Source organism: Taeniopygia guttata, chromosome 1 (genome assembly GCF_048771995.1).
Source record: "Taeniopygia guttata chromosome 1, bTaeGut7.mat, whole genome shotgun sequence".
Taxonomy (NCBI): domain Eukaryota; kingdom Metazoa; phylum Chordata; class Aves; order Passeriformes; family Estrildidae; genus Taeniopygia; species Taeniopygia guttata.
Genome location: NC_133024.1, coordinates 2900822 through 2928158, shown reverse-complemented (window position 1 = coordinate 2928158; position 27337 = coordinate 2900822). Strand labels below are relative to the sequence as shown.

Genomic DNA, 27337 nt, shown 5'->3' with positions numbered 1-27337 from the left:
TGCCCTTCCTATTCTCTTCCACATCCCACTGTAGGAGTGAGCAGCAGGATGGGAACATACTTACCAGCCAGAGCCAGTCCACCACAGGATGCAAGAGCTACAACTGCCTTTCTAGTGACCAGAAATGAGATCTACTAAGTACAAAAGTGAAAGCCCCCAAAGGAGGAAGGTGAGGTTATGTCCAGCTCATGGTATCATTCCTACTTTGCCCGCAGAGTCTTTACTGGGAGCAGTCAGAGGACATCTTGTGTGACACTGGCCCACAAAATATGTCACTATCAGATGTCATCAAGAAGTTAGCCTTTGCCTCATTAGGGGAGCAGTCAGTGATACAACAGCAACATAGGCATAAGAGATGCATAATCTCCACAATGCAAAGCAAATTTTTGGGAGTTTAGAGAAACTCAACTTCAAAATCTTATTTCCAAAGACACAGTGGACAAGCAAGTCTTCAGGCTAGTTCAGAACAGACCAGCCCAAACAGAAATGAGATGCTCTGCATGTTGACAAGATGATTTATAGCCTAACAAGCAGGTGTGCTTCTCATCTCCAGCTCACCTGGAACAGGATCCTACACACCACAAAAGCCTTTTTCACTCCTCCTCATCCTTAAAAGGAACCAGACACATGCATTAGCTACTGAGACACAACTGCAACCACACAGGAATGTGCAATCAGGGTAAATCTACTTGAACATTTGCAATTTGCCATCTCAGACTCTATATGCAAGAAAAGAAAGAGTAAAGTGTGTAGCACATGGAAGAAGTATTTAGTCTTATGAAGTGAAAGCCATTCACAGACACTAGGCTGTCTGATCAATACTGAGAATTACTGAGAAAAAGCTAAAATCCAGCCAGAGGCAGGCACAGAAACTTTAACATCTTGCCCATGTTGGCTTTGTGTCTCACTGCTACTTCTTTTTTAATATGGAAGAAATCAAAACTTTGGAGAAAGATTAATAAACTTCCAAAAATCTAGATGTCAAACAACAAACCAAATAAAGTCCAAGCAAGAGATCATCGTAGGGAACATCAGCCTGAATCTGAACAGTCTGACTAAAACCTGTATGGGAAATGCCAGAAAGTACAATAGAAGAGGCCATATTCACTCAAGCTTACTGAAGTGTTGTTCTGCAAATTTTACAACAGCTTCCTGAGTATCACAGAGGACTAGTCTAGTTTCAGTGCAACAAAAATGCAAAACAAAGATTGCAAAAGCTTGGGGAGCTTGAACAAAAGCCTAAGGGAAAAAACTAAGCTCTTCTTGATACCAAGCTCAAATAATTCATCCACATCAACAGAAAAGCCTTCCCACCACTTCCACAAGAAGACAGAGGTACAAAACTACATGATTCTTGTGACATTTTTATTGTTATTCTTTTTACTTAGCTGATTAGTGAATTTTCCAGGTGCTTGGAAGAAGCAACATGTTACATATCACCCATGTCTCAATTTCTACAGCTCATCCTGCACCATACAAACCACTTCAATCACTATGACAGAAAGCCAATGTCAGCAACTCTAAACAGAACAACTGAAATGAAAAACTCAGAAAATGACAAGCATTGCACACAGGGGAAAACCTGTGTCTTTCACTTCTTTTTTCCCCACATCAAAGGCACCTTTGTCATCAGCATGTATCTGCAAAATGCCACTTTCCCATATGGAAAGCCCAAGGACTTCAGTAGAGCCAAAAAAAAAAAAATCTTTCAGTAAGGAAACCCTGTGGCCATAAATGTATTATAAGAGAGGATGGGCTAATAGCTAAATAAGTCAACAGTTCATACTTGGACCTGACAATGTAACCTCTGACTCCACAAGAAACTTCATCCACACTTTTCCTTAAGAGTGTAAGCACAGTCACCATGCTGGAGCTGACAGCATGCCTGGCTGGGCTACACCTCTTTCACAGGGACAACAGGCAAGTATTCCAAGACTTTGAACAAATGCCACTAGTGAACATTCAATCCAGAGAAAATCCACGACTGAAAATCTAATCTGAAAGTCCTTCTCTTAGGCAACGGACCCTAGATGTGATTTCCTGTAGAAAGCTGAAAAAACCTTTTGATTTGAGTTTACTTGACATTGCTATACAGCCATCTACTCATCTTGCTCTGTTGGCAATATTCTATACAGTTATTCCTCCCCCTAGCACTTCAGAAATTGCCAGAGGATTTAATCCTTGGCTTGTCCATAGTGCTCACTGAGGGCAGCAGGGATTCCTCCTGGGAATACTTGCTATGGCCAGTGGCAGCTGCCTGGGGAAGCAGCAGGCAAGAAAATGAACCATAACTGCATTTCCTCCAAATTTCTGGGCATAGGCCCCCTTTGCTCTCAAAATGTTCCCTGTTTTCAAGAATCTGATCAAATAGAGGATGTTTCAATAAGACCCTAACAAAATCAGGACAAATAGTTTGTGCATCTCTGCATCTCTCAGAGGAAGGCGCTGTATTTTTAGGTCATGATCCTTGGAACATTAACAGAATGAAATCTCCAAGCATCTGAATGCTTTGAGCCAAAAAAACCCCAGAGCTAAGACCAAGAGGAATGCCACAAAGCAGCATCCATTTTAAGCTGATGCTTTATTTCTAGTCCTAGAGGCCACAGACAAAAAAATCCCCCCAAAAAATAAAGGTAGACAAAATCTCTTCCCCAAATAAAAACATACTGTGCATTCCCCTCTTTGCCTTCCCAAAATGAAAGCTTGAGTGCAGTGCTTGGTGTATAAGTGAGCATTTCTTCGAAGTACAAAGCAGAAATAATGTCTCTGCCTGTTGCTCACTTTTGCATACAAGCAGATTAGTGACTCACTGCAGACAGCTGATTTCTGCATGGTGGGATGTTTTGGCACATATGCCATTGGAAAGAAGAAAGAAAAAAAAAAGGAAGCAGTCACAGCAGCAGTAAATGTCGGAGCAGACCATCTGCACAGATCCACTATAGCTGTATTCTTCAGCCATTTTGTGGCATTTTTATTGTATGTGCACATTCCCAGTTCAGAATGCTTGATGTGGATTTTGACAAAGCTTTATGGCTGGTTCAGTCCTGCTCCCATTGAAGAAAGACCCCCAATCATTTCAGTGGGAGCAAAATTTAGACAATTTGGAAACCCTGGGGAAAAAACTCTTTCTCATTTAAGAAATGGTTCAAATTTTCTTTCAGGCATGTGAATGTGAAACAGCTTTCACGTTACAGGGTTCTTCAGGTGTTTTTATGTGAAAGAACTGGCTGAAGTGTGGACTGGACATGACAAGCACTACAGAAGTAGCCAGTGGGCACTGCCCTACTGATTTCCAGGAAAACATCCTGACAAATCTGGCTGTGTGGTTAGGTAGTAAATCAAGCCTGCCATAGGTATAGGCTAATGACATTTGATAAGAGAATCAATCCAGCACCATTTACTCAAAAATAAAACTCCTTAAAGCGTATAGGTACAATTGGGGGTGCGGTGCAGAGAAACACTCCAAACCCAACAAGCAAAAACATTTCTCCCTTTTTTATTCACCCAGCATCCTGGGGAAGGCTTAGAGTGCAGTACTCCAACATATTTTCTAAATTTTAAATGTTTAGTAGACACTGCAGACTTCAAAAATTAACTACTTATCTGTGTTGAATGAAAAGATAGTTTATGATCCTGTACACACTCTTTCAAATAAACCAGCACATCATTTCAAGGAGTGTTTACTTAAACATATCCCTACTGATTTTTATCTGTTATTTGGAAACATCCACAGGCCACAAACACTTGTAGACACTATCTGTACTGAACAACTCTTCTAATTACCTGGCAGAGACACACCCAAGGAAAAGCCACACAGCAGAAACATCTCCACACAACACAGTAATGCAGAGCAGTGCAAAGGTCTCCCACATCCCCACACAGTCACACCCATAGGACTATACTGACCCTTCATGGCTCATGCTCATTGCACAAAAATGCTATTTTTGCTTCTTTCTAATGGTGTAAAAAAGCAGGTCATTTCAAAAGACCCATAACCACACCAAACCAAGCTCTATTATTTTGCATAATATATATCTATTATATTTGCAAAATGCCAGTTTCATTTCCTGCAGTAGCCTAGCACACAGACCTGCTTGTGCTACACTTTTGGAGGCCAGGGTTCTCTAAGAGTCTTTACTTCACCAGACAACAGCACGATGAGGCTCCATAGATTGTCAGTACATCACAAATTAAATTGAGGATTGAGCTTAATAAATGTTTAACTCAACCAGAACAAACCTTACTAAGCTAGTAAGCTTGCCCGTATGCACTTTAGGTCAGATAATTTCAAATCCACAACTCACATCCTAGTTTTACACATCCTAAGAAAATAAAACACATTTAAAATTGACCTATTGCCATCAAATATTTACTTTTTAGCAATCAGAAGAAAAATGGTTTGTTGCAAAATTTTTTCAACTACCTCTTGAGAGCTGACTCTTCATGGAGTTGGAATGACTGCCACAGAACTGTCAGCTTACCCAGCTTAAGTGTGTGAATTCAGCATTTGCTGGAAATAGGAGCAGGTATCACTAGCTCTGTTTGGATTTAGTTTGGGGCTGTGGTGATGCTCACTACAGGAGGAGCAGTGTTGCTATCTGATATTCCTGCCCTGGGGCTACTTGTTGCAACCCCACAGCACAGTCGGTGGAAAAGTTCGTGTGACTGTTTACCATCTGCTCAGCACAAAGTCAGCTGGATTAATTTAAAGAGCCCTTATTGTCAGCCAGAGGCAAATGCTCCCTGGCTGTCTCTGCAGGGCTGTGCCAAAGCTGCTCATATCAGGCTTGTAACCAGCCTGCAGTTATGTTTTTGACCTTCCCTTGAGACAAGGCCGACAAAAATAAAAACTAAACTCTCCTGTATGAGCCCATCCAAAAGCAGAATGCAGTTCTGAGCTACCTGGCTTGAGGCAGAATTCTAGCCCACCATTCCCAAACAACACAGGGCCTGCAGAAGTTTTACACATCCAGACACATGAACAGGTAAATACTGAAGTGAAAACCAATGAGCTGCTACTACAACTTCAGTTGCTAGATCACTGTAGTTGAGGAGGTTTTCTTCTCAACAGATGTTGCTTAATTACCAGTGTGTTATCACGCTGTAAAGCAATTCATTCATGCTCATTTAAGAAGTTCTGTCAAATACATACCATAAAACAAAATTAAAGGCAGCTGAAGTCAGAACCAGTTTGGTATTAGCACAAGTCTAATTTTGCAAAGTGGCTGTTCCACATCTAATTACAAAAATCAATAGAAAAACTGGCAGGCACTATAAAAGAACAGCTGCTCAATCCTGCACACTGTAATGTGATTATTTGTGAAGCATTCAAAAGGCATAGATCTAATCCAGGGTCACCTGGCTAAAACAGCCGTATTAGATCTTAAAACCTGTCAGTCAATGGAACTACCATTGTTGCAGAAAAGGAAACCAACTTCAGATTGCAAACTGTGCCTGATGAGGATCCTTTGTCTTGTGGAATTACTGGTATATAATTCCTTCATTTTGTGATGCTTCTATACTGTATATTTGCACCAGTATTTCTGCCACGGTATAAAATTAGTTTTACCCTGCCACATTGTCACTTCTCTACCACCTCTGTGTCACAGGTTGTCTGTACAAAAAAACAGCCAAGTGTGTCATGAGTTTCTCCCTCCATGAGCCTCAGCAATGGAGCTGGGTATGGAATTGGTTTTCATGTCCTCTAACTTTTTTTTAATCACATCAGGACATTTTTAGTCAAAACTTGTGACAGAACTATAATCTTGATAGAAGAATAATTCCAGATGTTTCATTCAGACATCTCTGGTATCTTATATTTTAATTTACAGACACTGAAATTACAGTGAAATTAGAACAGCCATAAAACTAAGCTTAGAAAATGTAACCTTTGATCATATGCCCTTTCCCCCCATTTTCTCCTGGGAAAACTTGTCAAATTCACTTACCTCACAAATACTCAAGTTTTTGAAAAACTTTCTTGCTACGAGAAATACATTTCGTGTACAAACTCTACCCAGTTCTACTTAGCATAAAAACCAGGAATCAAGAGTGAAAACAATCAGCCTGAAAACTAAACCAGATGAGAACCCACTGACTTCAGTGCTAGGAATTCTTTGACTCCAGACTTTTCACCAGTAACAGTAAAGTAAGAATATATAAATTCCTGAGCTTGTTACAGCACTGCCATTGTTTAAGAACTTCCTGCCCTTGGCAACTTACCTTTGTTGGATTTTGGTAGTTCACATGAGCCGCTTCCAATCTTTCGCTTTTTCCTCGAGACAGCTGAATTTTTCCTGTCAAAGGTAATAGGACTGTATTGAGGGAGGCTGTTGAATTTCTTTGCAAATTCTTCTTCCAATTTTGCTATGCTAAATAGGAAACAAAACCATTCAAATTAAATGTAACTCTTTCTGGAGAAAAAGATATATTGTTTAAGAACATGTGTGTGTATACACACACACACCCTTCTACACAGAGAGGGGAAAATCAGGTAAGTACACACACTGCAAACACCAAACCAGTATATACTAATCCAACTTTGGAATGAGAATGTACATTTCTGCTTCTGCATTTGTAAAAGTGCAAATTGATTACTGTAGTAGCATACATTAAAATTAGGAAAAAAATAATCAATGTCATACTGGTGACATTTAGCTCTGTTTGCTGCACAGATTCGTACAAGAGATTTGTCTGTTCTGTGAGGGGAATGAACAAAGACAGTAAAAACAATCAACAAACCAATAAAATAACTCCACATAAAAGTTCTTACACCAGAATGAAAACAGCATTTCAAACCAGAAGAAGAATGTCAAACTAATCAATCCTCTGTGGCTATTCTGAAACATGAAGCTTTGGGGTGGGAATTAGTTTTGTATTTGTTCTGGGTGATTAGATTTTCTCCTCTCGTATTTCATTTGCTGTGAAATGAAAAATGTAACTAGTTTATGCTTTCATGAAAGCCAACATGCCTCATACTGCAGTTTAACCTGAATGACTGTCAGCAGATTAACTACAACTCGAGAAATCCACAGACAAGGTATGATTGTTCCTAATAAGAAGAAAACAAAGCACTCAAAAGAGGATGGCACAGCATTTCCAGCTGTAATGACTACACTGGCTTGCATAAGCACTCTGTTCCTGCAAATTTTTGCATCCAGGCAGAAGTAGAAATTGTGTTTTAGTAAAAGGCAAGCACACAGTTAGGCAGGTTATAAATAGCACTGTCAATGCTAGGGGAACAATGACATCTTTCACTTGTTTTTAATTCTCCTTGCTATAAAAAACCTCAACTTGACAGAAGTTGGCATGACTGTTGGAAGGATGGCCCTTATACACTTGGAAGTATCACAAGAAACATGGTACTTCTCTATACTTTCTGAAGCAGCACTTCAAACAAATTGCATTTTGAAAGCATTGTTACACAGAAAGACACATAATTTTTTTCTCCTTAATTATTACTTCTCTCAGAAAGCAATGTTCCATCTTAAAATACAGCCTTGGCTCTTTGCAGACCAGGTGCATGGTGAGATTTGTTTGTTTGCGTACACATGTTTTATTTTGGTTTTCAATCCCAAAGGTCTCTGACATCAGTAGTGCTCGGTACTGCTACCTTTTTCTCTTCCACACAGATGTTCCCTGACAACCACAAAACCATTTTCTGCTCTGACTCAGCTCCTCTGCTACTGTCTGCTCCCACCTGCCTCACCTCCTGCCTGGAGGGCATGCGAGGGGCTGCAGCTCTGATTGGGAAGGCCAAACCTCATTTGACAGTGGATGTGATGAGCTGCCTTCCTGCCTAGGAATTTATAACTTGTGTGACATGCAGGCAATGGGGAGCGCTGCTATCTCTGCAGCAGTGATTAATTATTTAAAGAAATAAAAAATCATTCACGCTGTCATTAATTTTAAGAGAATCTCAGCAGCCTGGTGTAGCTGAGCTGAGGTGCTCATGCTGCACAGCCTACAGGAGATGCTCAGCAGAGGAGTGGGCTGCACGTGGGGAAAGCACATCTGACCTGGAATATCAGGGAAATGCTGATGGGGAAGGTAAGAGCACGCAGGGAAAATGATGAAAATGATGCCATTTTGAAGGGGTGAGCTCCCTTTCACCAACACATGTACAAAATGAGGCTGAAATGTGATGAGGAAGGGAGCAAAGGGAGTTAAGCAGAGATAAAGCCAGCTCTTCAAGTAGCCAGAAGATCAGGTCATGAAATGGGATATGGGATACCTTCTCCAGCACTTATGCTTCACACATTCTTAATTCTGCCCTTATGGAGTTCACTAAATAATATTCTTTAGTGATGCAACTGAATAAAGATGAAAGATTGGAAAATATGTATTTTCTCATCCAGCCAGCTCAACGAATTGCCTAAATCATTCATTGAATGAATGATTTAGGCAATTTTCCTAGGTACTCATTGAATAAATAATTTACAACTACTTTCTTTTATGCTGTAAGATGTGATCAGTTTTCCCACCATTATGTAGGGAAAAGTTTTCAATCTTTCAACTTAAAAGTATTTCCAAAACTTACACAAAGCTCTAAAAATACAGTGCTCCATTTTTTCTTGACTATTTTTTTCTGGACTATTCTAATAAACAAGATTTGGGGATTCCCACTGATTTAATATGTTTGCTGAGAGTGAGCTGCAATTAGATGTCACATAAACTAGGTTGTGAAAAGGGTACTGCAAACCTGAAAAACCAAACATATTATAATTTTAAGCATGAAATATGGAAAAACTCCCCCTTTTAAATACATTTTTCCATCTGCAAGAATGAATGACTACCCAGATTTAACTACTGTGCCTACAGCCAAATAAATCTGTAATACTCTGACAAAAATCACTACTTGTATGCTAGAAAAGTAATTCTGTGGAATCTTGCTAAATTTTAATGGATCTATACTCATTAATTGTTTTTAAGATATATTTAATTTCATCATGGTGGACATAAACAGTTTAAATATCTTTTCTCTACAATGTAAAAATTACATATTTAGCATAATTATTTGCCAGTATATGAACATTGTTTACTATTCCTCTGTAAGCAATCTCTCCAAGTGGAGAAAGAGATCTATTCTTTCTAGTCTAATCTGGTTTATGATGCTTGATCACCTACACAGAACTTTAAATAGTGCTTGCAAAGTACTCTGATAATTTAAGCAATCCTCTTCACTACTTTTTGAGCAGGTGAATACTGTGTGGTTTGTTTAGAACTGAGCAAATAACACCATTCAAATTCACTTACAGTGGTGTAGACCAGGAAAGATCCCAAAGGAATTACTTTGCTGTATAAATGATGGGTATTTAGAGCATGACTCAGGCCCACAGAGTTTTTCAGTTTTGGAATTGGGATTATTTGTGTGTTAGATGCAGGTCACTTAGCTGCAGTGAGGAGGACTCACTCTTAAATTATTAGGCTGAGCTAACTAAAACATCGAACAGTGTTAAGCCACAACTTACCCAAAAACAAACTCTTCCTTTGGCTTAGTCTTTTTCAGTTTTTTGTTCCCACTTGTCCCACTTGGAGAAAAGGCCCAGATTTCTTCATTCCAGCATCCTTCATGATCTGAGGAGTTACCTTTTCCTGAGCTTCTTTTTCCTGTGATGAAGGCAGAAAATTGTTTCTCATCTTTAGAAAAATGTTCCAAAACAAAGTACTCTCAGAAGAAACTTGTGTACCCAGTCAGGACAGCAATTTATGAAGCCTGACCTTTAAGACTGTTACAAAACATTTTTCATTTTAAACTGGGCAATGATGGTATTGACAACTATTCTGCATCCTCTGTCCTGTCTTTTCCTGGACTATCTTAAAAGGTGGGATCTCTTAAGGTATAAAGAAGAAAAAGATGAAGAGCTATACAGTAATAAGCTTCCCTAAATTACAAACATATTTTTTCTTTTCTAAGTGTTCTAATTAAACATATAAATCTACCAGCTGGAAAAATACACTTCCAGACATTTCACTGAAAGCTTCCAGGTATTATCTCAAATTTGTCCTTCCACAAGTTAAAGGGTTCTCACTTACTGCCTACAGCAAAACTAACAACCAAAGCAAAACTAGAGTACATTTTCTTTTTGCAGGATTGAGAACTATGCTCACAACCACAAGAGTTGTTTATATAGAAACAAGGTAATTGTTTGGGGTTACGTACATCACAAGTCCCACACACATCTATCAGCAGGCTGACAAATTAAACAACAAAGCCTTCAGTCAAGAAGCTAAAACTCAGATCACGAAAGATGAAAATAGACCAGTTTGTGAGGTAAGCAGGAACACAGATTGCAAGACTTCAAAAGACTTGCCCTGGAACATGGAGTCCAGTCACTCTACCTGTCCCTAGCACCTCAGGTGGCCAGACACAACATTCCCATTGCACACTGCTCAAACTCCAGCTTCAACATGGATTTTTGCTTTTCCTCCCACTCCAGGCAAGCTTTTGCAGCTCATGCTGTAAACAAAACACTCAAAGCCACCCACCTCTGTCCACATTAGCGCGCAGAGATGTGAGCATGCCCTCTGACACCAGAGTTTTATAAAGAGCACCTTTGCAAGATCTCTCCGATTTCCTGGAGCCACAGGTTTCTATCTTTTTAACACAGTCACTGTCCTCAGTTTTGACCTGTTCTGGTAAGCTTTGGGGTACCACCTCCTCTGTTGGGGTCAGTGGTTCCACTTTAATGTTATCAGAAGCCTCACACGGTACTTCCTTGCCTGCTTCAATACTAAGGAAATCGGGAGGCTTGGATTCTTTGGTGGTCTCCATTGGTTTCTCCTTCGATGTTTTCTTTTCTTTCGATTTCACTTTTTTCTTTGGTGATTTTGTATCCAACATGCTTCCCTTCACGTTTGAGACAGGGCGGTTTTTTTTGCGGGGAGTATCCGCGAGTCTCTCAGCGCCCCAGTCCCCCTTGGCCACGGCTTCAATTGTGTACATCACACTTTCAATGTCCGACTCGGAGGACTGCCTCTTTTTACAGGATTTTTTGGGGGTGGATTTTTCATTTGTGTGCCGGTCCAACTTATTTTTTTTCTTTTTCTTCTTTATCTTTTCTGGCTTTAGGCCAAGGATAGTCATATCACTCATGAAAAGCTCTGGAGAACGGCACATGTGATCCTTTGTGTTATCCTTTCTCTCAAAAGGACTGTTTTCCATTGCAAGACTGGTAAAATCTCTGCATTTTGCAGTTTCTGATTCCTCAGCTTTTGTTTCATCTAGGTTTTGCATTTTTTTTATTTCTGACTGTTCTACTTTTCCATTACTGGAGTCTTTTACTGTTGTTTTCTCCAGTTCTACTTCCATGTCCTCTGAAACTTCCCCTTCCTCATCTTCCAGTGCTTCCACTTTTGTTTTCCCAGGTTCTTTCACTTTTACTCCTTCTGAAGCAAGGCACATCTAAAATAAGTTTAAAAACAGTCCCATGAAACAAACAACAACTGCTAACATTACTTACATATACTAACAGGAGCATTTACCAGAGAATCTTTCTGGCATTTTAGTTTAGGAAAGCAAACTTGCTACAGAAACAGGCTGAAGACATGCTGAAACTGATGGAGTGGGATGAGGGCTGAGTGCTAGAATAAGGCTGGTAGGTTCATTGCTCTAACAGAAAAAGACTCCAACTGATCTCAGTGGTGTTTCCTTTAAGGCTCTTTATATCATCTGGAAACCCACTGCTAGATAGCTTTTCAGAATATCTGAAATGCAACAGAACAAATTATCTCTGACTATGCCACAGACAGTCTACTTGGAATCTCACATCCGTTCCCACCTTAACTTTCACATGTCCCTAATACAATTCCTTTCTGTTTTCCAAATGGCCTTGAAGGAGGGAGGGAAAAAATGTTTACTGAATCTCCCTAACTGACATTATTTTCTTTTACTTGAATGCAAGAAATAATTTGAAAGGTAGTAAAAAAGGCCTCCCAAATCTTTCTTCTCATGTCACAGACTTATTTTGCAAAGAACTGCAAAGCAGCAGTGGTTGCCATGGTTATCTCCTCTAGGAGATAATACTAATGGAAACCAAAATCCTTATACTATCTGGGGAACATCGATATTCAGAAAAAGAGCTGTCAGAAAGTCCTCAAACTGCCACGTTCCTGCAGCACTGACTTAGGGAATCCTCTCTGTTTTGGATCACCTGTGGACACATCTACAGAAGGTTGTCCTTCACGGCACCAACCAACTGCCCTTGGGAAGACATGCTTTGTTCTTACTGTTCTCTCTCAAAGCCCCCAAGCTGAATTCCCAGTGCAGTTTGTTTTTTTTTAGAACAAATTTCAACCAGTCAGCTGCAGCAAAACCAGATGGAAGAGGCTTGCTTAGAACCAGACATCAGAAGGTTCCTGCAGCTCAGCCACGTCGTCAGCATGGATGTACCTCCTCAAGACACCTGGGCTCTCTTTAGGTCCATTTTAGATTTCTCAAATTGGCAAGGCTTTTTTCCCCTGCAAACTAAAAAACTCTCTGATACCGATTTATGTAAGAACATAGCACCAACGATTGGGATGTTTTTGTAGCAGATTTCTAAAATTCTTGCTGCACAAGGTAGAAATTACTGATCTGGTTCAGGACAAGCTGGGCTGAGCACTGTAAAGCACCAGAGCTTGGGCAACACACAATATCTATTGGGAAGCAGTCTTCAAGATTGGGAAAGCTTAAAAAAAAGTGTTTAGGAAAAAAAAAAAGGCAAAATTTATGTAAAGTGTCATTGGTTTAAACTGCTCCCAGAAGGAAGATCTGCTGAGAGTATCACAGCAGAAATTCTAGAGAAGTTATTGACCTGTTAGTTCATCTGAAAAATAAAATGGGCATGAAAAGCAAAAATAAATGAAAGCAGCTGTTTCATGTTTAATGACCATTAACATGAATTTGTAATGGCAATGCCCGAATTTGTTAACACAGTCATCCTATCCTGTCTCTCAACTATTTGTGTCCCTCAGCTAAACCCTAAAACCTCAAAGCCTAAACTAAGAAACTGAATAAATTTCAACTGCAACCAAGACCCTTTGCCACTTCTCAGTACTCTTAGAAACCTCTATGTTGATGGCTAATCTGGGGAAATTTTGACTTGTGGCATCTGAGCCATAGTAATTTATGGCTCTATAAGCAGCAGAGCAATAACTGTATCACTGTTCTGCCTTGCAGACTTTGGCAATCAATAACTTTAATTTCTCCACCCCACTGCACCTGGGGCAATTAGTCACCAGTGGTTTAGTATTACCTCTGCCAGCTGAAATAATGCTGATGTTCCACACTGTTTCGTTAAATCAGAAGGCCCTGAATGGGATGTACTTGAAGAAATCTATGGAGAAAAAGATCAACACAAATAAAACATTCTTTGATCACTACCAGTTCTTTTATGTTTATAACACAGCTTTTCAACAGATTGTTTCCCCCCTTCCCAAATTGATTCATAAGATTATATACTAAAAGGAAGTGTAGACCTGTGCATGTTGGTATGAATAAAAGCCCACTCCAACACTGGATGCTAAATAATACTTGCAGATTTGGGTTTTTTTCTTGTCAGGACTCCCTTTGAGGAACAGATGAACTGAAACACATGCTCTCTCACACAGGAGCAGACTCCAGCTTTAAGCAATAATCTACACCAACACACAAGCCAGCTGGTGGTGTTTTTAAAGGCTTAGCAAGACACTGGATTCCAAAATTTGTAATTCTTTCATTTCATTATCATAGGTTAAGGAGGCTATTTCTTTCAGGTTATGGTATTGTCTTTTGGTGTCCTATAGGACTCATATAAAAGAGATGCTCTGAACCCAAAGTTAAGTAGAAGCCCTCAAGCCTTTGGTAATCTTTAGTACTCCTCAGAATAAAAGGAGGCTGTCATGCAAGCATGTAGCTGATTATCCTCCAGAATCTTTTTCCTGTATCGGGTGATGATCTTCTTCAGTACTTTAGAGTGTTTGGTACCAGTTTTGAGCTAGGTGCAAGGAAATTATCATTTTCTAAACAAATTTAAAGTATCAGGATTGGCCATTAGTATGAAAAAAATGTTATTTTTTTAATGCCATATCCCATCATCTCTGACCAGGCTTGTGGGTTTCTTATCTTTAGGCTGTGAAAGAAAGTGAAATTATAAGGGACTGAGGAACCAAAGTATTTACACTCTTTTGTCTCTCCCTGTCCCCACAAACTCAGTTTTCATTGCTCTCAACCAACATGGGCCTATAGTCAATCGCAGAATTTGGCCTGTCACTGCCATAAAGGAAATAAAAACCAACACTGTCTCTACATCCTCTGGAAGGTGCAGCTCCTCACAGCACCCCCCAAGCTCTGACCATCACAGCTCAAGCCTCCACATGCTGCTGACAGCCAGGTGCTGCTGGTGGTGTGACGTGGCCCCCTTGCCTTGGTGAAGTGATGCTCCACTCCTGCACTGCCTCCCTTCACTCTCGTGCCTCTGCACTGAAGGCTGAAGACAGAGCAAGACACTCTGCAGAGCTGAACAGCAACAGCCTCCCAGGCTTCAGAATGCAGAGTGGCTACAACCATTTTTAGAAACTTAGAGATGCTCAGAAGTTTTAGAAAATAATTAAACCCCCTTCTCCATTTTATTTTAATCACCATGTGTGAAATATTGTGAAATACCAAAAAGGAAGGGATAGGGAAGAGGGGAAAAAAAAGAAGTTAAAATTGTTTAATCTACATAGCAAAGAGATGAAGGAGCAACAGAGCAGTGTGGTATGCTGAAGAAGACAGGCTCCTAACCCACCAGACATTGCCATGCCAACAGCATGGAAACAGCAGTTCAGTCCCCTCCAGTGCACAGCATCTGCAGTTTGGAGTTACAGCAGCACAGCACAGCTGTCTGCCAAATCCACTTGCAAACTAAGACACCCTCGAGGTGATTATGAACATGGTTTATTTGGGATGCTCCACACCAGGGACTGAACTGCTATCTGAAAACTTAAGCTGAATCTCTCACGTATCATTTATTCAACTATGATCCAACACTAGAGATTTCCAAAACTGGAGAAAAAAAGAAGAAATAAATCAATAGCACTGATGTCCTACAAGAGCTAGAGACATGGAGGATGTGCCTAGCACATCTGCTGTGTTTTCCCCCGTCTGAATCAGAGCCTTTAACGTCCATTTTGTGTATTAAATTAGGCTTGCAGGAATCCATCTGAGCAATCACTGAGAGCTCACAGAAACCTGTCCAACACACAACATCATGCTGCCAGACTTAGCTTCACTTTTTCTGCCACCTGCAGTACAAACTGTGCACTCCTGTGGACAAGCATCTGTCCTTCTACTAAATTAGGGCTTCACAAGCTTCACAGTCACATCACAACTTCTAATGCTGACTTCTAAAAATCAGGCTGCACATGGCAATAATTATGCCTTACTTCAGAACAGCACTATTCAGCCTTCTGCTGTCCTGTTAGAGGCCATGGTAGAAGCTTCTGGTGTCCCTAAGTAAATACTACCAGCCCTCCTGCTGTCCCAGAGCTGCAACAGCCAAATCCCCTTATGGATCTCTGATCACAGTTAGGTGTAATCACCCCTGCACAGGCACTGCTGGCAGTAGAGCACATAGCCACAAACTCTGCTGCTGCCAGAGACTGCCTGTATAATAAGGCAGATTTTCTTCCACTCATATAAGTTCTTATAAAGCCACAGTCTTGCAAGACTATCCATAGAGCAAGACATGAAATACTTTCATTTCAGTGCTTCCAACCTCTGCCTTTTTCCTGAGAGGGACTGAATAAAGGGCTGGCTGCAACTGGACAGGATCCAGAGAACCATTTTCCTTACTGAAATAGGATGTGAATTTGAAAGAATAAACTAAAACACCACAACAAAAACAGGGTACAAGTAATGTGCTAGCATACTCCTTTATTTGTCTTGGAATACAGCATATATCTTCATCTTTCAATCATCACAAAGAATAGCATCTGGACATCAAACCTCAGAGATTTTTCAATTAATCATCCATATCAAAGCAAAGACCTCTACAAGGTTATATTTACGACTCACAGAGAATTTCTAGGACTTTGAGGAAACCTGACCCAGCATTCTTGATTACTACTGACAGCTGCCAATTTCAGAATTTAATACACTGCATCAACTTCCAACTCTTCATACAGATTCCTGATGACCTCAAAGTCTATTTTTCCTCTTCTCAGTCCCTGGTTAAGCAATGCAATCATTATAACTAAAGCTTTATTTTTTTAATCCTGGTATCCAGCTGATCATTAAGACTACTATTATCTCCAATCTTTGCTGCTCTCCTGAGAATTGTATTTATTACCCTTATAAAGCTAACTTTCCTAAAAAGAAGTGTAACTTTCTGTGCTGTCTCTAAGAAAATAAGCACATTCACAAGTGTCTAAAAGACTATAGCCATAGCCACTGCCTACCTCTCCTGGTATGTCATTATTTACTAATCTGTATTTCTGGAAACATCAAATTTGATGTCAGAGCAAACCTTAAACAATCCATACATTTTTTGTAGAAAAGTTATACACATCATCCTCTTCTGACACTACTGGGGATAATTTTACCTCTGCCAACTGGAAGAGTGCCGACTTCCCACAGTGCTTTACTGGCTCAGGACTTGGCAACTGGGAAGTATTTGATGAGATCTAGGTTACAAAGGAACAGAGGAGAAAATATTTCAGTGGCACGCAGGAAAAGACAGAAAGGGAGGGGAAAAGAGAATGGAAAATAAGAGATTAGTTAAATCAGTTAATTTTAGTTCTTTCTGGCGAAAGGGCCTACTTCAGACAGGCAACCCCACCCAAGAAACACTTCACAGATATGCAGAAAACAGGAGAATACAAGCAAATACCACATTCCTTCCTTAGATTATGCTTGTGGATACTCTATGTTTGTACTGTCCACAGCTAATGTTCTGTCTTGCTGTGTGTTTTATGTCTGTTTTATGTGACCAAGTGAACAAATCATACCTGTTGCTTAAAAATATGCACTATCAGCTGTTAAGGTTAAATAAAACTCTCCCAGAAGGTCTGGGCAGTATATCCCATTACTTAGACATAGAAGAGGACCATCTGTCCTCACAGCCAGCTCTGTTTCACTTTCTTTAGTTATGAAGAAGTAGTAAGACCTATGTCTGGAGATCAAATCTAGCCTTCCAAAGAGCTGTTGGTGTGCCAGCACCTCTGATAAGTAAATAACTACCAATACCAATTTAGGGAGTTATTTTACAACCAAATTTTTTCAGACCCGCTTTCCAGTACCAGCATTATGAATTCAGAAATGCCAGAATTTTCTGAGATGAGATCTTTTTTGGCATGGCATTGCATGGTAGTATTTGGCTTAGAAGCCTTTAGAAGCCTTGGGACAAAATCATCAGCGTTTCTGTGTATCTCCCTCACCACAAAAATCACACTTAGGACCATGATCATGCAAGTAGTGACAGGGCAAGGGCAATGATTTTAAGCTGAAAAAGGGCAGGTTTATGGCAGATGTTACAATTCTTAACTCAGAGGGTGGTGAGGCACTTGGACATGTGCCCCAGAGATGCTGGTGGTCAGGGCCAGGCTGGATGGGGCTTTGAGAAACCTCACTGAGTGGATGGTGTCCCTGCATGTGGCAGGGGGGTTGGAGCAAGATGAGCTTTAAGGTCCCTTCCAATTCAAACCATTCTAATGATCTTCCAGATGCAAAAATTATCATGTTTGCCTTTCTCCTTGTAATTAATTATTTCTTTTGAACTAGGGTATTTGAAGAATTTATTTTCCGATTACCTGTCAAAGAATTTATTTATACTCCCTGCTGTATCCTCCTCCACCAAAATCCAGGACATCCATTTCATTTAAAGCTATTTAAAGGCAGTGAATAATACTCAAATTGCACTAATAGTATTTTTTTTTATATTAAACCAAAATATTTTAACATCCTAGTTTTGCTACGGGACAGTTCAGTGAACCTGCTCAGGACCCCACTTGATTAAGTGATCTTGTACACTGCACTTCAACTTTTTATCTTTCTATTTTTACAAATGCTCATCTCAATGATTTTTTTTTCTGCATAACATGAATGGCAGAAAAAGGACAGAACAACACCCACACACACAGAATTATAACCTGAGAACATACAGGTATATCTTGCCTTCTGATGCAGAAAGTGAGGAAAGAGTAAAGAAATTTTGACAAAACAACAGGTGTTCCTAATAAAATGTGAGATCTTTATAGTACTAAAAGAAAGAGAGGACACAGACACTTCACATCAGAAAAAAAACCCCAAACCTTTAAAGAGCCAAGAAAACAAACAGCAAGTGACACAAGCATGTAACTCATTCTGATGAAGTTACTGGCCAAACATCAGAAGGAAAAGAAGGGCTGATCAATCAGCTTTCAGTGAGATTACAAATCCCATTCCCCATCTTAAGAACATCTCCCAGACTTAAGAATAATCAGAACCTCAAGTACTACAACCACAAAAAGGCCTTTACTTATGTAGAGGTTTAAGTGGAAGACCATTAGGATCAAGTTACAATCTTTTACTACAGTACAGGTGGGATTTTAGCTATTATATTACATTTTAGTTTGCAAAAGAAGCATGGAACTACTTTTTCATTTTCCTCCTAGAACAGGCATTTCATTCCAACACAAACATTTAATAATTTCAGTATGTGGGCAAAGAGCAAATACATTTGTCTTTACCTGGGAAGATTACAGCTTTATATATAGGAAAGCTGGAAGAGAAAACACTCACTAGTTTTTACACTCCAAATTTCAAGGTATTTTGACCAAAAGTTTTGGATTCAAACCTTCAGTTCTGCACAGAAATAAACCTTCTCAAAGTGAGTATATGAGAATGCAGCACGGACAAAATCATCCTGAGTGATGCTTTTTTCCTTAAATGAAAGTAACATGCTTGTTGCATACTGCATGTGACAGTTTTGGGTTTTTTTTTAATGAAATCAGAGAAAAAAATAGAGAAAAAAAATTAGAAAAGCTGCTGAAAGCGAAGAGTTTGGTGGTTGTGGATTTGTTTTATTTTTAAGATGGTTGAACTAGCAATTCTTTTGCTCCATACCCCTGAAGCCTTCTTTTTAATAATGAATAAGAGTTTAGGACAGTAAATGCAAGAGGTACTCATCTTTCCTCTCATGGAAGCAATCACCACCATCTGTTCACATTTGCCAAACACAGATGCAGTAAGACCAAGAGAGCAAGGGGTCCCATCTGCTGTGCATCCCTCTCATGGCAAGGAAGAGCAAACAGCCTCTGCCCCAAGGAGCACAGCCCACTGCTCAGAAATCACAGCCTCTCCACGAAGGTTCAAATGACAAGGACAAAAGTAGGGCCAACCACTTGCGAGGTCAGAAGCATGAGAAAGCCAAAAGCGTAACTTGACAACAATGCAAACTTCAAAAAGCTCTTATAAGGATGTCACATCATCTTTGAAGACCTCCAAGGCATTTGCCTGTGCACCCACAGGACCGAGTGAAGTCTTGCTCCCAGGATTTTCATCATCTGTTGTGTCAAGTCACTGGGCAGGCCTCATTAGGCATATCCTGAACAGCTTTAATTGGCAACTACAGCACTTGGGCTAGACAACCAGATAAAAGACTAACTGAGGCTGTAAAGACAAAAAGAATCCCATGCTACTCTACACATAATGAGCTGTTTCTGAGTGACAGGGCACTTGTATTCCTGGGGTAAAGGTGTCTGTTTTAAATGACAAACCTACTCAATGGGATCGCTGTCTTCACAAAGAGGCACTCATACTCACCCTGCTGCAAGGGCTGCGAGGAGAAAGGCAACATATGAGGAACACCCAGCCAGAACCAAAACTGAGCTGGGATGGCTGCCAGAAGTCTCCAGGCACATCAGACCAGAGCACACTTCACATTTCTTCACAGGTCTGCTTGGCTACTGGTTAAATAACTACTTTTTCTCCTTCTCTTTTTTCTTTTGTAGCACTGTACATTGCTGACAGCAGCCCACTGCAAATTGCTTGCCATAATTTAGTTCACTAAATGCAGTAATGCGTTCATATAGACAAGATGCAGTAAGAAGTGGCACAGTGAGGAACAGGACTTTTGCCAAATTTCACAAAGACAGCCTGTGCAAATGAAAGCCCTTATAGCTGAAAGAGCACAAGCAGCTTTAATAGCAGAGGAGAAAGCTTAAAGAGGTTCTGTAACATGCTCAATACTTTCCCTAGGAGCAACCCAAATTAAATCATCCGGCTACAAGCTTAGAAAAAGACCATTTCTCTACCGCTATAGATAAAAAAATGATGTTCATCACTGCCATTAACGTTTCACAGGAAGAATAACCATGGCTTAGAAGGTGGGTTTTAATTTTTTTTTTCTCTTCTCCAGATTTCTGTCTCTAATTTCCACCCACAGAACAAAACTAACCCCTCCAGACTGCACACACATTTAAATTTTTTTACAAGAAAAAGAGACTAACCCTGACTCTTAAAATGTCCTCAGTAAGTCCTAATTAACTTTCTAAGCACCTCTTCTACCTGGCATTTGATGATTCACATGTGCACTCCAATGAGCCAAAGGAGCTCACTCAGCATAGTGGAATGCAACTCAGGGCACTGTCACATCCGCATGACAATTTTCAGGTTTGTAATTTTGTTTGTTCAATTAGGAGGGAAAACTTTAGGTTCTGTGAAATTCTGAGAGTATGGCTAAGCCAGGTTTTATGTGACAATTTCACAATGTTGTACTAAACGCAATACATACTCTGTTCAACTCTGCAGGTATCCAGAACGACTGAGATTTCTGCAACTAAATTAGGAGATTCACTTGCAGTATTATTCCAGTATTTTGCAATAAAACTAACAAGAAATGTTCTCTAGTTTGTATCTTTTAACTTCGTTTAAAAGTCTGGCTTCAGCACATAGTTTCATCCTGCTCAATTCTATTCATTTTCTCAAAAGAGCTTTGAGAATTGACTTTTAACTTTTAAAGCTGTGGTACATATGAAAAAATACCTTCAAGATTAGAAATATTAACTCTATTGTGTCTTTTACAGGGGTGTTTGTAGCCAGGTATTTTCTAGCACCTGGATCAGTAAATAATTAGTCTTCCTTGGCCCTCCTAAGAAAAACACCAAGGCCCATCCCAGCCAAGCTGGAAACACAGAGTAGAAGGAAGTGTGTGACACACAGAATAACAATCAGGGTATCTTTTAACCCCTTTATGCTCCTCTGCAATAGCACCAGCTCCAATCCCAGCCTTTTCAGACACACACAAAATGCACCTGTGGCTTAAATGATTCTGCAAGCAGTATCAGACTCCCCCAAATGGGCAAAAATAGTATATGTGTGTAAAGTCAGTTTACAGAGGCACATTCAACACGTCGGAGAAGGAATTCCTAAAAGCAGCATTTCACAAACTCTGAATCTTCAATATGTGGAGGAAGGAGGAAAGGCTACATACTTATGGGAAACTGATAGGCTTGGTCAGTCACCACTTAAGGATGCTGTTAGATATCCTCATATCCTCCTGGCTGTTGTGATAAGCTTCCTTTGACCTGCAAGGATTCTCCAAATGATTCCTGCCTCTAGGGCAATCACCATTCTGCCCTCCTGCAGCCTCTTCCACAGGCAGGGCAGTGTCATTTCAGAATGTCTTTGAACTGCTGTTTTCCTAGATGTAAATTAAAAGGCCATTTGGATAGTAAGTCTGCAGTGACCCTTTGGGTATGGAAGGCTAGGTAATGCTCACAAGCCCAGTATCTCTCAGCTGGCAGAACTGGCCAACATCTCATCCAGTCACTGGTTATTCACCCACAGTTTTGTTAACACAATACTGTCAGGAGGATACACATCTCCTGATGGGAATCTCTGCTAAGATAGGGTGCTCAGCCATTCAGTGACAACTCTTACCGGTTCCTTGCTTCCTCCCAGCCTCCCCCACCACATTCAGCCATTGTACCTCAGCAAACTGAAACAATGCAGACTCCTCCGTTTGTTTGACTGCCCCCAGGACTCCAGGCTGTGCCGTGTTGGAAGAGATCTGTCAGGAAAACAATTATGCTTGTATTACCCAACTCTTCAGTTTCAGTATCACACTTCAACATGCTAAATTTATAATCTGTCATAAAGAGATTCCTAGTACTCCAGAGTATGCAAACGAGTCCCAACACACCCTTAGGACAAACAGTGTCTGCTTTCCAGGAAACACATAAACAGGTGATCTCTGATATGGTAATCTTGAATTATTTTTCAGAAGGAAAATCCTTACTAGGACCTAGAAAATAAGCTCTTTTTGAAGGGCTTTCATTTGCCTGCTGATATGTCAAAGAAGGGTTAGCAACAAATACTTTACACTGTATTGTATTTCACAGTTCAGTGAAGACCTTGGACTGCAGAATGGGGGTGATGACAGAGCACAAATTGCTACTTAGCACAGAAGGTAAGTGTGAACAGAAACACAATGTGTGCAGGTATTTTAAGCTACCAGATCTATCCCACACACTGAGGTAACTGCATTTCATACTGTTTAACTTGTGTCAATTAGTTTTGTTGCAAATGACCCCTCTGATTAATGTTAGACTTCACTACAAATATCAATTATTTTGCCACTGACACACATACCTACCATGCACAGGTTAGGTGCACCCCCTCTACAGGATGTTTAACATCCTTGAAAAATAAGGCTAGCTAATTTGCATTTCTAATTACTGATCATCGGTAGGCTACTTCTAAACCACATGTTTTAGCAGTGCAGGTGAGCTTGTTTCCTGGCACCCACTAAAAATTTTCTTCAACGGGAAAGCAAAAGCCAGAGGTCAGAAACCCATAGCAGGGGCATATCAGGCAGCACACAATTCCTGCCTACTGCCACATGCATCTGGCACTTCCCTCCTTCAGCACTGTAAAATGAACTGAAACAATTAGGTTGACTGGTATTTGTCTTACTCTTTAAAAGATTCAGCAGTGAAATTCAATATAAGTCATTGCTCTACTGACAGTATAAGCACACATAAGCATCTCAGAAATACTGGGAGATGGATGTTGAATCATTACCACAGAAGTGTCATAAGTGATACTGGAATTAACCAATTTTAAGAAGCATCTAAGTATTGCTTTTCATTGCTGGCACACCAGGCATTTCCTCTTCCTAACAAGAAAAGCCAGCAGGCTGTTTAAGAGCCTAATTACAGGTTATCTACTTCACTCTGGTCATTATCTTTAATCAGAAATAAAGGATCAGTGCTCCAATTTATTTCTAATACATTTGAAAGACTGAGGTCTTAAGCTGGAATTCAAGGCCTTGTGCACTGATGTTAAACTATCCAACAGAAAAATAAGTCCTATTTCTTGCATGCTAGGATTGCAGTGTATCTGCTCCTGAAGTGATGATTTTTTAGGGAGGAGTATGAAGGTGCACAAAGCAATAGGTAATAAAGACACATAAGTCAGATTCACAGCTGATGTGAATACAATAAAGGGTAATAAAAAGCTCTCACTATGACAAAATTTCTTTCCATATACACTTAATTAAAAGCTACCCAGTGTCTTGAAAAATAAGTACATATACAACTAAGTATTTCTGTGTTATCTATTATGACTATTTCAAGAATCAAGTGATGCTTGCAGAGGGCTAGAGTTCCTTGCAATCTCGTCTTTGTCATGTTATTTGTATCTATGAAACCCATTAAGATTTGGATGAAACTCTTTCTTCAAAGAACAACAATACACACACCACTTCTAGCAATAACTGAAGTATGTTGACAAAAATATTGTATGCTGCAAAATTAAAGCACACTTGCATAAAGCTGTTTGGTGGTTCTAGAAGAAAATTTTGGAAATTTAAGAACTAGAATGATTTCTGATGGAGCTAGTGACTAAAGTAGCCACACTAGATTAGAAACATCAAAATACACATTAAAACCTTAGTTAATAAGGCTCTAGTTAAAACTAAGTGCAGGAATGACATATCTCCAAATTACAGCTTAAACCACAGCTCCATTATTGTACTTGGGTTTCCACCAGGGTCCTGAACACACTCTCTTGCACTTCAAGTCTTACCAACTCCATAAATGATTCAACAGCATAAACCCAAAAATGAGGGAACAAAAAAAAGCATCAATTTTAGTTAAAGACATTTGATTTTTCTTTCAGCTGGGCATCAGATGCTTCTTAAAAGGATACACTTATGAAAAAAACCCTTTTTAAAGAAACTCACCTCTGCAAACTGAAACAATGATGACTTCTGACAGGCTTCTGTAGAATTAGATGTATCAGACTGGCAAGTACTGGAGGAAACCTGAAAAAAGCAGAGTGCAGGGTAAGACCTCAAAGGTGCTTCCCTCAAGCTAAAAACAACAGTGAGCAAAATAAACCATTTAAGAGAAGGAGGACAAGCTAATGTTTCACAGTCCTGGAAAGATTAAATCATATTTACAAATAGAAACGTTGTTTAGCGCCCATTTTAATATATTTGAAAACTCTCAGAAAAAAAGACCAGAAAAATAACAGACTTTTCTTCTCCTTTTATGATTCTGAACTTGTCAGAATAGTTTCATATAATAGAATACTCAATAGATTATACTAGACTACACACATAACTATCTTGTATTGGTGATGCTATCAACACTGCTATATCTGTAATTTGTCCTATAATTCTGAGTAAGATCACAGAAGGTAAAAGAATATTGTGAAGACATAGTTGACGACAGGAATACTAATTAGAAAAACAATCTCCAATCATAACAACATGAAAATAAGTAGGTAAGGGAAGCACAAGCCTAAAATTTCTCAAATCATGTACCTAAACATACATTTTAGGGGTGCTTTTGAGAAGCAGTGCAAGAAAGTCATTATAACTGAAAACAAAATACAAAGAAATGACTGTTCAAAACTAAAAGCCTTCTTTGAATTAACACAGATCTTAGCCATTGTGTTCTTGTTAGCTAGAAATGTGTTAATCAAGCATTATTCTGTAAAGGAATGCTATCAAATATGATTCATTAAGTGTCACACTTGAGTGTAAAAGATGTACATGTGTAACTCCTAGGAGAATGAAGTACTGTTAGTTTAAAATAAGGTATGTAATATGGCTTGTAAGAAACAGAAAAAAAAAGGAAGGAGGCTTTGTAAGATTTTATAAAAAGTAACAGGATGGAAATATTTTCCCTAACTTTTTTTCCCCTCAAAATTTCAGTTTACTTAACTTCAAATATAAATGTGGGGCTTTTTCTTATTCATTACCTAAACAAGTAAATCAACAGCTTTCATTGGTGAAAGCACATGAGATTTAGCTATGACTGCACCTGTTGTTAGTGAGCACAAAGCCCCACAGCACGTGCAGCTCACTCGCCTGCTGCTGTTTGTGTGAGATCCTGAAGCACTGCAATAGCAACAGCAGCATTTGCTTTCAGGAATCTGCTACCCACGCTCCCCTGGAAACACTAAATCCAAGTGGAGCAACCCGGAGGACAAGGGGAAATTAATTCAGCAACGTGACAATTTGCTTACACATACAAACAAACCTGTTTCTTCCCTGCCATAAAACTGAGCAGCAACAGTGACTCCTGTGATCTGTATTTCCACTGTACTTATTAAACGCTGAGCAGGATGTTTTATCAGTGTACAGCAACCCAAAGGGTCACAAAGAATGTATTTTTAATGTCTATCTTCTGCCTTTTTAGTAGGTTGTGCTACTGATTTCACTGATGTAATGTTTATTACTTATTTTTATCATGTTTCTGTACAATCTGTTTAAGATGCCTGTACCCCAACAGTATTACCACCAAAAGTATCTGGCTGCTTTTGAGAGACCCATCTCTGAAGGTCTGCGACTCTGTAGAGGTGCAAATATGCAAGATCTCTGCTTGCACGTCTGAGCACTCATTTGGTTATTTTAGGCCACTGCCCTGGTGGAATTTTTAAAGGAATAACCAAATTTTGGACTCGTTTCCCATATTTTCTGCAGTTCAAGCAGCTGCCTTACACCCTTAGCTCTGAGCTTGGAGCCACTGAGCCGTGGAGCCCAGGAGCACTGTGCTGGAGTGGCAGTGCCCATCCAAGAGGGGCTATCCTGCTCAGCCCCCACAACACAGGTGCTGTCAGACATTCAGGATGAGCCTTGTCTCTGCCTCCAAGGCCACGTGCTGGGGGCTGGGCACAGCTTGCACACCTGGTGGTACCAGAACCACTTGCTGTCAGAGGTGTGAAGCCCAGTTTCCTATGGTTTTGTGTGTGGAGGACAGATTGCTGGTGCTCAGTAACTCAGTGGAGGTTTTGTGGTTGGAACCACTATGCTTTTCCTATCAATTCCTGCTACTCTTTAAAAAGTTAATGCTTTTAAAGTTGCCTTTACTTGGCAGAGCACTAATTACAGCTTGTTTCTTCTACTCCGCCGCTCCCCAAACATTTTTGACCTGTGGGAAACTTATTATCTCCAGGACTTCTACCTGTGGAAGTCCAGGGCTTCCCTCTGGCTGCCCTGGCAGGTCTGGGACCCTGGCAGGGGTCAGGAACCCCCCTGGACAGAGCCCCCAGAGACACTGGCTGTGATCTCTGTCCATGGAAAAGAGTTTTCAATCCTACAGGATGAATTACAAGCTCTGAGTGTTTGATATCAGTAATAATTAAGTGTGGCACGGGTGCAAAAGTAAAATTTTAGATTTCTAGATTAGGAGTCCAAAGGGGACAAGATGGAGGAAATTGGGTGTGTCTTGTCCTTTTTCTCCTTCTTCATGCCCTCCATGTTTCACTGTGGTGTTGGCATTTTTCTGTTGGTTCAGGCTGGGGACACACTGTCCAACGTAGGTGACAGATATTGGCACGTTATTGTAAATCCAGCACAGGTAGTTTGTGGTATTTAATGTTTGTACCATCCCACTGAGGGCAGAGCCCCACACGCTGCCCTGCAGGACAGAGCTGCGGCAGGGCAGCAGAACATGTTAGAGATAAACAGAATAAACAACCTTGAAACCAGCACAGACCAATTATGGCTTCTGCTTTGGCAGCGGGGCTGACAGACAGAGACTTTCTACAATCTCAGAATCATCAATACCTCAGATTCCAACATCTACCATTTGCCAGATTGAACCTGATCAAAGCATTAAAATAATTACAGATCCACAGATAGTGCCATTTTGTACATCTCATTTCCTGCTCTTATAAAATGTCCTCAACATCCCATTTCTTCCTCTAAGCCTTCCCTTGAGCTGCAGGGAGGGATTTTTTCACTTCTCATTCACCCTTTGCACAGCCCCTGCATCACATGCAAGACAGCCTTTAGCTCTCAAGAAGAAGGAAACCACAGGCTTTCCTTTCCCTGCAGGTTACCATAACCTGCTCTAAAACCATCACACCCAAGGAGGCTGGAGGAGATCCCTGGGCACAGGCAGG

General features: G+C 40.1%; 1 protein-coding gene and 1 long non-coding RNA gene across 17 annotated transcripts in view; one reads left to right on the top strand and one right to left on the bottom strand.

The window, feature by feature from the left end:
* The window catches only part of BBX (BBX high mobility group box domain containing), a 134136-nt gene that overhangs the window by 20104 nt on the left and 86695 nt on the right, over positions 1-27337 (bottom strand). For 13 of the 16 annotated variants that reach the window (XM_030284774.4, XM_072935620.1, XM_072935693.1 and 10 more), the window contains 7 exons: positions 24165-24245; positions 21909-21989; positions 16543-16623; positions 13236-13316; positions 10489-11404; positions 9471-9609; positions 6223-6371 (listed from right to left, as the gene is read on the bottom strand). In XM_030284774.4, coding sequence (XP_030140634.4) covers positions 6223-6371; positions 9471-9609; positions 10489-11404; positions 13236-13316; positions 16543-16623; positions 21909-21989; positions 24165-24245 — 1528 coding nt within the window. The remainder of the gene's footprint in view (positions 1-6222; positions 6372-9470; positions 9610-10488; positions 11405-13235; positions 13317-16542; positions 16624-21908; positions 21990-24164; positions 24246-27337) is intronic. The other 3 variants (XM_030284482.4, XM_030284642.4, XM_041718314.2) reach the window with 2 other exon arrangements.
* Positions 7919-24236, top strand: LOC140685100 (uncharacterized). The gene is made up of 3 exons (XR_012058312.1): positions 7919-8049; positions 22321-22388; positions 24101-24236. It is a non-coding gene; the product is annotated as an uncharacterized lncRNA (long non-coding RNA).